The sequence below is a fragment of the Saccostrea echinata genome, unplaced genomic scaffold (genome assembly GCF_033153115.1).
Source record: "Saccostrea echinata isolate AGI-Se365-2 ecotype Australia unplaced genomic scaffold, CSIRO_AGI_Sech_v1 ptg000054l, whole genome shotgun sequence".
NCBI classification, from domain to species: domain Eukaryota; kingdom Metazoa; phylum Mollusca; class Bivalvia; order Ostreida; family Ostreidae; genus Saccostrea; species Saccostrea echinata.
Genome location: NW_026889803.1, coordinates 23308499 through 23320840, shown reverse-complemented (window position 1 = coordinate 23320840; position 12342 = coordinate 23308499). Strand labels below are relative to the sequence as shown.

General features: G+C 34.2%; 1 protein-coding gene across 1 annotated transcript in view; it reads right to left on the bottom strand.

Annotated features, from left to right (window-relative positions):
- Positions 1-12342, bottom strand: part of LOC133206146 (probable ATP-dependent RNA helicase DHX37) — a 725850-nt gene that overhangs the window by 494634 nt on the left and 218874 nt on the right. Inside the window, exon 9 of the mRNA XM_061342078.1 lies at positions 6792-6977. Coding sequence (XP_061198062.1) covers positions 6792-6977 — 186 coding nt within the window. The remainder of the gene's footprint in view (positions 1-6791; positions 6978-12342) is intronic.

Here is a 12342-nt window from a genome sequence, read left to right as displayed (position 1 = left end):
AATTCTAACCCAATTATTATAATATCTAGAACTTTAATGAAATCATTGCAGTCGAAAGGGAATAGAGACGATATGAAAACAAATTAATTGTCAAGATATAACCCCACCACACCCCCAATGTGCACCTGATGCATATGATGTGTGTATCCGAAAAATGTCTAATTTGTACGAACAAATATCTTTAGTTATTTGTCTGAACAAATGCCTTATTTGTCCGAACGAATTTCTGATTTGTCCAAACAAATATCTAATTTGTCCAAACAAATATCTAATTTGTCCGAACAAATATCTAATTTGTACAGACAAATATCTAATTCATCCAAACGAATATCTAATTTGTCAGAACAAATAAATATTTTTTTTTTATCTGGCCCTCCAACGGCGCCGTAGTATAGATATACATTTTTGATAAAAAAAATATCTTGACCAAACTTAGCAGTAAATATAATGAGCATCAATGTTCAGAAAAAAATCGTTAAACATCTTAACAGATAAGTTTATCATTAAATGTTACGATATATTAAGAGAATACAATATTGAACGACTTACTATCTTGTTTATTCACTTGCAAAATTAGTTTGTTCACTTATGTAAATCGAGCATCATTTCTTTAAAACAGACAAGCGAAATGCTTGTTTAACAAATAACATTCCGATAAAAACTTACAAAATGAAATTTGCATGTTTCTTTTTGCACAATCATGCATGATTAAAACTGCAAATGATTGAGCCTGATACATGCATGATCCCTCTGGTTACACCAACAATCACACACCTTTCACAAACGATTCTACATGACTGGTTTGTCAACAATAATGTTGCAGCCACTGTAGGATAATCAGGGATCAGCAAAATATTAACTTATTACTCAATAATATACAATTATGGACTCTTTCGGTGGTGAATCTGGTTTGTTATTCACCAGAAAAATATCAATATTGACCCAGGCAAAGCCAAGGTCAATACTGATATTTTTCTGGTGAATTTGAATGAATAAGACATTGAAGGATGCATGACGACTCCATTTTTCATTAACGAACTTCTGTCGTAGATAAAATTAAAAAAAAAATGTCCAGATTATAACTTATAACTCCCGTGTTTTCCTTTTGCTATGTGTAAGACATCGAAATGTTTGGAAAAAAATCCTATGAGAAATTTGCCTAAAAGTTTTCCTGTTCAGATATACAGCATATACAGCTGGCTCCAGCCGTTGCAACCATTGTTTTCAATGTTGTTTTAGGTATTGATTGTGACGTCACAATGCCGCTGCATGTGCACTGACCCTCTGGTGAATATGGCTTCAAATCCAGTGAATATGTAGTATTATGAACTGTTTGCGTTTGTATAGATTATATAGGGACTATTGATAGATATATAATAACAATTCTTAAAGTTAATATATTTATTTGCCTATACTTTCCACCATTTGTCACTATCCTCATGCAGACTAAACAAAACAATAGGTCTAGAGCACTATTAGTTAACACATTTCATTCACTCTTGCACTGGCCTCTCTTGGTCTTAGAAAATTATTTATTGTACAAGATATGATATTTTTGTCCCATTTTCATTCATCTATTATTTAAAAATTTACCTGATCATTTAAAATTTTGAAAGTACTTTTATATTAAATATTATATTATTTCTTGTATAATTCTGTTATTCAATTGACCTTTCAAGTTACATTATTTACAGTGGTTAACTATTATAGGTGAACAGCAAAGGGGAATAACTTCTTTCAGTAGAAATTAATAAATTGACCAAAGGGAACAGAATTTCAAAATCTTTTAAAACACCCCTGCATATTACAACATTATATACTCTTTTTGTCAAAGAAGATTTTCAAGGAAATAATCTATTTTCACTATAGATTAAATATAGCCCTATCCTAATACCAAAGCCCCTGACCCAGGGGCCAAGATATTCACAATTTTGGAAAAGGCACCTCTTGCTCTTCATTACCATGCACTTAGTATGTTTCCTCAATAACAATGGGCAGAGAAGAAGATTTTCAAAGAAATAATGCATTTATACTATATATTCAATTGAGCCTCACCCAACACCAAAATCCCTGACCCGAGATTAAGAATTTCAACTTTTTTGAAAAGATTTCCTTGCTCATCATAATAATGCAATTAATTTTTCTGTAAACTACCCCGAGGCAGAGAAGAAGATTTTCGAGAGAAAAAAAATGCATTTCCACCATATATTAAATAGATTCTCTCTCCCCAAATATGAAATCCTGACCCTGGGGCCACAAATTCCAAAATTTTGGAAGAGACATACTGGATCATCAAAACCATGCACTTAGTTTTTTCTGCTAAAAACCCAGGAGCAGAGATGATTTTCAAATAATAAATACAATTTCACTATATAATCAATAATAACAAAACCCCTAACCCAGGGGCCAAGATATTCACAATTTTGAAAGAGTTGCCCTTGCTTACCATAACTATAAACTTGGTTTGCTAAAATACCAAGAAGCAGAGAAGTAGATTTCAAAGAAATAATGCACTTTCACTATATAATCAATAGAGCCCCTTCCTACAATGTAACACCAGAAATCCTGACCCAGGGGCAAAGATATTCATAATTTTGAAGAGGTGTCCTTGTTCATCAAAATTATATATTTGGTTTATCTGCTAAATACCTAGGAGCAGGGAAGCTTTTCAAAGATATTATGCACTTTTACCATATAATCAATAAAGCTTCCCCCCCCCCCCCCACCTTCTGCAGAACACCTCACCCTGGGGCCTCATATATCACAATTTTGAAAGAGGCACCCTTGATCATCATAAAAATGCTCCAAGTTTAGGTGCTTTACATACAGGGGGAGAAAAGAAAATTTTTGAAGAATTAATGCATTTTTACTATCTGATCAATAGAGCCAAGCTGTAACACCAGAACTCCTAAACCAGGGGGAAAGATATTCATAATTTTGGAAGAGGTGCCCTTGCTCATCATAAATATATACTTGGTTTATCTGCTAAATACCTACAAGCAGACAAGAAAATTTTCAAAGAAATAACATGAATAATGCACTTTCATTATACAATCAATAGAACCCTCCCTCTTCCTGCAGAACCCCTCACCCTGGGCCACAAATTTCACTGTTTTGTAAGAGGCACCTTTTGTCATCATACCCATGCTCCTAATTTATGTGCTTTATATACAGGGGGAGAGGAGATGGTTTTTAAAGAATGAATTTTCACTACAGCCCTGCCCTCACACCAGATCCCCTGGCCCAGCAGCCAAGATATTCAAAATTTTGGAAGAAATGCCCTTGCTCATTATAAATATATATTTGGTTTATCTGCTAAATTCCTAGGAGCAGAGATGAAGATTTTCAAAGAATGCACTATCACTTTATAATCATTAGAGCATCTCCATAACACCAGAACCCCTGACCCAGGGGTCATGAAATTCATAACTTTAGAACAGGCTCCCATCCCCATCATAACCATTTAGTTGGTACATTGACTCAATGCCCAGGAGCAGAGGAGAAGATTTTCAAAGGAATAATGCACTTTCACTATATTTTCATTAGAGTCCCACCCTGACACCAGAACCCCTGACCCAGGGGCCATGAAATTTACAATCTTTGGAAGAGACACCCTTCCTCATCAAAATTATGCTTTTTATTCTGTTTTCTTTTTGCCCAGGAGCAAACGAGAAAATTTTTAAAGAAATAATGCATTTTCACTATATAGTAAAACTTGGCTAATCCAGCAACCAGGGGTTCCAAAATTTTTGGCCGGATTAGACAACATCTGGATTGGAGAAAATTGAACTGTTATAGCAAGTTAAAAATTACATAGATATAAACAAAGAGTGCATGGTAAATAGATACTTGATCAAATGTGTCATTTGAAAAAGTCATCTATTTCCGTTTGTTTTGAACTCTGTTTGTTCTTCAGAATTTTCATTTCTGTTTAACTCTTTCCCCCTCAAAGCGCCTCTCGATGCCTAGCCAGGATTTCCGCACAAGCATTTCTCGACGCCAATCTGTGATTACCGCACTAGCGTCTCTCGACGCCTATACAGAATTTCCGCACAAGCGCCTTTCGACGTCTTGTTATTTTAAGACTATGTGAAAACGAGACTATGACGTCGGCAACTTTGGGCAGGTATCAAATTGAAGCGTTATTATTGGCCTACAAAAATAAAGTATGTGCACTGTCATCAATTCACGTGTACCTATAAATAAAGATGGTTTTTACCTTGTATGGTAGGAAAAACAAAAGTTGTTAATTCAAAATGGCGGATTATGAACAATGTACGGTGAGATTATTTCTATTCACGCGACGATTTAGATAAACTTTATGGGTTTTAGGATGCTGAATCCAATACATATCTTCATAAAGAATTCATTTGTGCAGAAAAAATTAATTTGGAACATTATACGTGGCCAAAAAACCTTTCGACATTTCATGGTGTGCGAGTTGAAAGTCTCATGGCCAGTATTCCGGAGCCGATTTTTGTGTAAAAACAACTGCAAAAAAGATTGCTTGGGTGATATGTTTTATCCAAACATTATTATAGACTATGTGCATCACAAAAATAAAAGTGCATGCGAAAAAATGCACAGAAGAGAAAGGAAGACAGTGTCTGGTTAAAAATCACTGAAGCAGAAAAGAAGGCTTACTTGGCCAAAAAAAGAAATTAAAAAGATTATCCGTTTGTGTAAACTTCGCAGTGTGCATCTATGCAAAATGTGGATCTTTTCACATACCAAAATAGACATTGAAACCTTATTATTGACTGTAAAATGATTAAATTCTAAATATTTTGTCATGAAAAATGTGTGTATATACACTGACTCTTGACATTTACCAAACTTTTTCTTAGTTTAAAAATAAAGGATTGGTTTTAAATTATCATCTTTGTAAAGATGAGACTGTGCTGAAAATAAAAATACTTGGTTTTATATATTTTTACCCAATAATTTGAGAGTAATAAGAATAAATATAAAGCACTGTGATTTTTTTCTTTATTTCTGAAAATGCCTGAGTAAATGGGGTTATCACTGATGCTAGACTGCTGTGGAGATAAGGCTGCAGCATTGGCTTGCTACGGGAGTATACAGTAACGCCTTATCTTAAAAGCTCTGAGGGGGAAAGAGTTAAGCTTTTTATTCAGTATCGAAATATAATATCTCTTGGTCATTTATCAAATTTGAAAATCATTAAATCTTTTAAACACACTCAAAACCGCATCGTAGCTGTAAATATTATTTTGTTAGGGACAGATTCCTAATTAATTTCTTTCTTTTAAAATTAATATGATTATTTAGACATGTATTTGTTAATTTCAAATGTTAAACATGTAATGAATATTGAAACCAAAATCTTCTGTCGCTATGGTCGTTGTAAACTAGCGACACAAAGGGAAGTAATTCGAATTGCACGTCGTGCACATGAAACGAAAGTAGAAAGGAGGTCATGAATAAGTCTCCAAGTTTTTCTACAGACATGCTACACACAACCATCACTATCACTCATTCTTTTGTGAGTTTCCCCACCTTACTTGAGCCATTAATGATTTTTTTTATCACGTTTGTTAAAATCTAACCTGTCGATACAGGATAGATCATTAACGGGACAATTATTACCCCACGCGAGACTTCTCTAATGACCAGCGGGCACAGGTAAAAAAATAAGTGGTCGGATTAGAGGAGATAATTTGTACTAATTATGAGCAGTTAGTTCTTTAAATAGCGGCCGGTTTACAGAATAGGCAAGATCCGGATTGAACAACATTTATTAAACATAAATTATAAAGAAAATTCAAGGGACTAAAACATAACGCCAGACTGAACAACATGCCAGAATGCACAACATTCAGAATCAACAAGTTTTACTGTATATTCAACAGAGCCCCACCCTAGCACCAGAACCCCTGACCCTAGGGCCATGAATTTCATAATATCTGTAAAGGGCTCAATGCTTATTACAATCATGCCAACAGTTTTACTGCTTGATGTTTAGGAGTATAGAAGAAGATTTTTAAAGATTGCATTAATTTTAGTGGTTTTTGCCCAACCCCTTAGGCCCCAGCTCAGGGGAAAGGGACCATGAAATTCACAATTTTTGTTCCCAATCACTCAAAGATCCTATATGCCAAAATTGGTTGAAATTGGTGGAGCAGTATCAGAGAAGAAGCTTAAAATGTTCAAATGTTAATGCACATCACACAATGACGGATTAAAACAGATAACAATTGTCACCTGAGTTTACTCAGGTGATCTAAAAATGAATAAAAATAAATTTAACAAAACTAATATTACTGATTGGGAAAAATATTACTATTTTTTCACTTTGAAGTCACAAACTCTGAAACTATTAAGATTTCTTGTTATTTTTGCAAAAAAAGAAGGAAAAATGCAAATATTTTATTCAAATTTGTCTTTCAATGTGATAATTGAAACATGATTTTACTGTTTGAAAGTGTAAGTCTGTTATCTTTATCCTGGAATAAATTTGGATAAATGTGACATCATCTCTGGAATGCCTGCTTAATCAAGAACTCTACAGTGTCATCAGAATACAGGAGATAAAACATTTCTTTAAGAATAAAACACCATGTAAGTATTTTGTGCTTGGGTATAAATTTCACTTACCTGTTCAACATGCCAGAGGAAATGGCAGATTATGCATGCTAATGTCATCCTGGTTATGATGTTGATTAGCACCCTTGATTAACTATATAGTAGGTCTTATGGGGGATATTTTACTATGGGAGAAGATTTACTATATGATAACTGGGAAAGAGTTAAGGTTGTGCCATGTTTACCTTTCTGTATGCTTCATAAAGATATCCCTCCACAGGGGTCCTTTTGTTGAAATGAACAGTGACTGGAAATTGACGAGAATTCACTTTGACAATAGGAGGAACTGTTTTAAATAATCTACAGTTTTCTGTAAAATCCTCTACTTTCAGTGTGGCTGACATGATAATCAGCTTCAGAGGAATTCCTCTCTGAAAATAAGAGATGTTTTTCTCTGTAGTAACATAATATTAGATTTCATGCATTTTAACTGTTATTCTTTATATATCCTGCTTTTCATCCAGCATAGGGCTTTTTAAAGACATGCATGTACAGAAAATTTTCTATCAACACCAGTTACCCAATATGTATTGGCAAATTTTTAAAGTTCCAGAAAAATCTTAACATTCTTGCTATCTAGCTCTCATAATAATGTCCACCCATAAAAACAGACAGTAGCCACTTTTCAAAGAAACAAAAAGTAAGAGCCATAGGTAATTTCACCTCAATATACAGACCACTTTATTATACTGCAAGTAATGGTTATAAGCTGAAAACTGTGCATTATGTCAGATATTAGACAGTCTGACTCGCGTAAGCGCAGAGGAGAGTCTAATATTCTGACATAATGGTCAGTTTGAGGCTAATAACTTTCTTAAAACATTTCACCAATGATGAACACTTCCATTGCTAACTTATTGGACAGCCACAGGTAAACAGATCTCATTCTGCTTGGATTACCATACCTGGCACTGTTCATTAAGTAAGGCCAAAGAAAACTAGTTTTGGATTTTCTTCTATTATACTTTTTCAATAGTAGAAATCATCGAGCCATGTTTTATATTGATGAATATGAACATTACCTTTGTTTAGTCTTATTTATCCGTATCGCGACAATTTGATATATACTACACATATGTAAAAATTAGTTCTATTAAGGAGGACGGACCTTTTGAAATTTCATGCCACTGCACAAAAAACCGCACATATGCCTTGAATCAAATTGAACTAATTATGTATTGCAAAAGATAAACAAGATGTGTTTATGAAAAACTGATTCCACCGTATGGCAGCTTATGGCGAAGATTAAAGTTTCTCAAATGCAAGTCAAAATCCAGGCCAAAAGATAAAAAATGTTGGTACCAAAAGAAAGGTCTTGTCTCGAGAAATATACCTGTGAAATTTGAAAGCCCTAGCTGCAACTGTTCAAAAGTTATGGCGAAGGTTAAAGTTTTTTAGAAGTAAGTAAAATGTCAAGGTCAAAGTTGTTGGTATCCAAAGGAAGGGCTTGTCACAAGGATTACATATGTGAAGTATGAAAGCCCTAGCACCAACCACTCAACAGTTTTGGCCAAGGTTAAAGTTTTTCAAAAATAGGTCAAACTCCTAGGTCAAGGTCAAAGGGTCAAAGTGTTTGGTATCCAAAGGAAGAGGATGTCACAAGGATTACATATGTGAAGTATGAAAACCCTAGCATCAACCATTCAAAAGTTATGCCCAAGGTTAAAGTTTTTCATAAGTAGGTCAAACTCCTAGCTCAAGGTCAAAAGGTCAAAGTGGTTGGTATCCAAAGGAAGGTAATGTCACAAGGAATACATATGTGAAGTATGAAAACCCTAGCATCAACCATTCTAAAGTTATAGCCAAGGTTAAAGTTTTTCAAAAGTAGGTCAAACTCCTGGGTCAAGTCAAAAGGTCAAAGTGGTTGGTATGCAAAAAAAGGTCTTGTCACAAGGATTACATATGTGAAGTATGAAAGCCCTAGCTCCAACCATTCAAAAGTTATGGCCAAAGTTAATGTTTTTCAAAAGTAGGTCAAACTCCTAGGTCAAGGTCAAAGGGTCAAAGAGGTTGATATCCAGAGGACGGTCTTGTCACAAAGAATACACATGTGAAGTTTGAAACCTCAAGAACCAACTGTTCAAAAATTATGGCCAAGGTTAAAGTCTTATAAAATTTTGCAAAAGTGGGTCAAACTCAAAGGTCAAGGTCAAATATGATAGTACCCAAAGAAAGGTCTTGTCATAAGGAATACACATGTGAAATATGAAAGTCATAGCTCCAACCAATTAAAAGTAATGGGCAAGGTTAAAGTTGACAAAAGACAGACAGACAAACAGACAGACAGGACAAAAACAATACACCCCCGGGATCTTTCGATCCTGGAGAATAAATATACATTTTTAATTATTTTAAAGATATTCAAGCATTTCCTCTCAATTCAAAAATACTGTAATTATTTCGATTTATATTTATTTGTTGATTTTATAAATAAATGATTTATTTGGCCTAGGTTTTTTTCATTGAAAATTTTCCCCAAAATGTGTCCTACACCTGAGTTTGAAATCCCCCCACCCCCTGAAAAATCTAAGCCGATGACCCATTTATTTTTTGGCATAATTTGCTGGTAAATTGTCTTGTTAACATTGTCCTTTAATGTGAACAAGAGGCCCAAGGGCCTTAAAGGTCACCAAGTATAATACAACAACTTAGAGGATCCATATAATATAAAATAAACTGATAGATGAAGATTTGTAGCCCAAAAGCAAGAGAAATAGGATGATCAGGATCAATGAAATAATTAGTCTAATATCTAGTAACAAATCATAAATTAAGTTCTAATCTGTCCCCAATTTATCACTATCACCATGCAGACTATTAACAAACTATTAGTGCTTCTGTATTACTTTTAACCCCAAATTGTAATCTCTCACATTGGCCTCTTCTGGTCTTTGAAGAACATTTTAAAAAGTTTTTTTGTCTCATTTTTTTATTATTCCATTATTTACAAGTCTATCTGATCATTAAAACTATGAAAGTAGTTTTTGTATTATACAATACAATATTTTGCATAATTCTCTTGTTCTATTAACTTTTCAAATACATTATTTACAGTGATTAATTATCAAAAGTGAATTGCAAAGGGGAATAATTTCTCTCAGTAGAATACAAATTAATAGAGCCCTGGCCAGGACCAGAACACTTGACCAAATGGCCCAGATGTTTAAAAATCTGGTAAAAATATTCTTGCTTATTAAAACTTTTACTTTGTTTGCCTTTGATATGCCAAGGAACAGGGAAGATTTTCAAAGAAATAATGCATTTTCACTACATGTACCATGACTACAGATTAAACACAGCCCTACCCTAACACCAAACCCATGACCCAGGGTCATGAATTTCACAAATTTGGAAGAGGTATCTTCATCACAAATTTGGAAGAGGTACCCTCATCATCATAACTCTGCACTTAGTTGAATATTTTCAAAAAATTAACACATTTTCACTTACTGTATAGGGGGAAAATTACTTGCGGTGTTAATATTCGCTATATTCATGGTGTTGATAAATCCGTGAATTCAAGAAACAGTGAATAAGTTTTCAATAACCTCCATGCTATATTTGGTAATTTGAGAATAGATACGATAGGTATATATACGTAGTTGCAGTACATGGTCATTCAGTAATTACGAGAAATAATTGTCATTCAATTATTTTAATTATCATGCTTTACTTTAATTCAAATCAGCAGATAATAACCTGTAATCATTGTAAAAAAAAAAAAAAAAAGCTGTTTTACAAGACTACGCTGAATGTCTCATCAATCAAAACACATGGGACATGGGTTTTGATTACCCGTGCGTATCTAACGTTACTACGTGAATTTATTACCTGCATTATAAACTACGCTAGGTTTATAAACATGCAGTACATGGTCATTTCAGTAATTATGAGTCGTACTTGTCATTCAATTATTTTAATTATCACGCTTTACTTTAATTTAGATCAGCAGATAATAACCTGTATTTGTTAAAAAAAAACTGTTTAAATAACCAATGTTACATGTTTCTTCTATCAAAAGACGTGGGTCAAGGGTTTTGATTATCCTTGTGTAACTATGTTACCACATGTATTTGTTATCTGCATTATCATGCGTATTAGTTTTTATCGACATTTTGGTTTTTATAAATCATTCAAATAACTATCAAACTTGCTGAAGATGTGGAATTATATTATTTTGTCGACTTACATTAACACATTTTTTACCGTCCAGTAGTTTTTCGCCGCGATGTATAATACCTTCGGAAAGATCTTGGGGTGTACATGCACTCATGTCAGGCCCGTAGGAAGCAATTTCAGTTTGGGGGGGCACAGTCATACATCTTCAGTTGAGGGGGCACTATCAACTACCAAAAATTTCTTGACAAGCAGAAAAAGAAAAGGTCATCAGACGTTTTTATTGAGGGGGCACAGGCATATAGTATCTATGTTTTCTATAGTAATCTATATATCGGCAAAATTATTGGGGGGGGGGGGGACAGCCCGGGCTGTCCCCCCCCCCCCCATTCCTACGGCCATGCATGTAATACCATATAGGAAAGATAGTAGAACTTTTATTAACTGCACTTGTTTCAATTAGTCATCAATTAATTATTAAATCTAACTATTTTATATAAACCTACCCTGTGGTTGGTGAAGTGAATACATGACGCTGATTTATGTCGTTCTAGCTTTGCTATGGATTAAACATATATAGACAAGGGAGGTAACTTTTATTACATACCAATTCCACGAATTCAACAAACCGCGATCATGTCAGAGGAGAGAAAAACGTGAAAATTACAACCCGTGAAATTAATCCCCTATACAGTATGTTATCAATAGACCCCCCCCCCCCCCCCCCCCTATGAGAAACACAAAAGCCCCTTATCCTGGGACCAAAAAGTTTTTAAAATTTTGTAAGAAGCACCCTTATTCATCATAACTAATTGCACTGTTTATCTGTTCAACACTTAGGATTAAACAGGATTATTTAACAGAATAAATGCATTTTCACTACATAATTAATAGAGCCCTGCCCTAACAACAGAACCCCTGACCCAGGGGTCATGAAATTCAAAATTTTTGAAGAGGCACTCTTGCTCATCATAACTATACACTTACCGTAAGTTTTGGGGTATATGTCGATGGGGTATATAGGTCGAAAGGCTCATTTTCAGCCGTAATTTTTAAAAAATCCTTAGATAGGACGATTTGGAAGATAGGACGAGGCTTTGTTTATCGACTTTCTTCAGATTCTTACGTAGAAACTACGTATCAGAACATGTAAAGGTCTTTAACTTAACCCCTGATATTAATATATGAAGAAAATAAACTGGTATTTTTATGAGCACAGCATTTTAATAGTGTTTTACTCAAACATAGTTAAAACTTCCTTGAATTGTGATATAACGCATTTTCTCCAACTTCCCTGTTCAACGCCGTCGTTGTTTGACTCCGTCGTTAAACACATAAATTCGGTAGTATACAACAGCTATAATTAGGGAAATACCCGAAATCAGACAATAATCATTTCCATTTTAGAACATCGTGGACACATTCTTTTATTCCGACATTATTTACCGGGGTACAATATTAAGTGCGATGACCGCCATTTTTATATTTCTTGTCCAGGGATTTGCTAAAACACGCAAATGACTATTACATGTAACAGTGAGCAATTGAAATTAATCATATTAACATGCTATAATTTTGCTTGAGATATTGTTGTAAAAAAATTAATTTAATTGAGAGTAT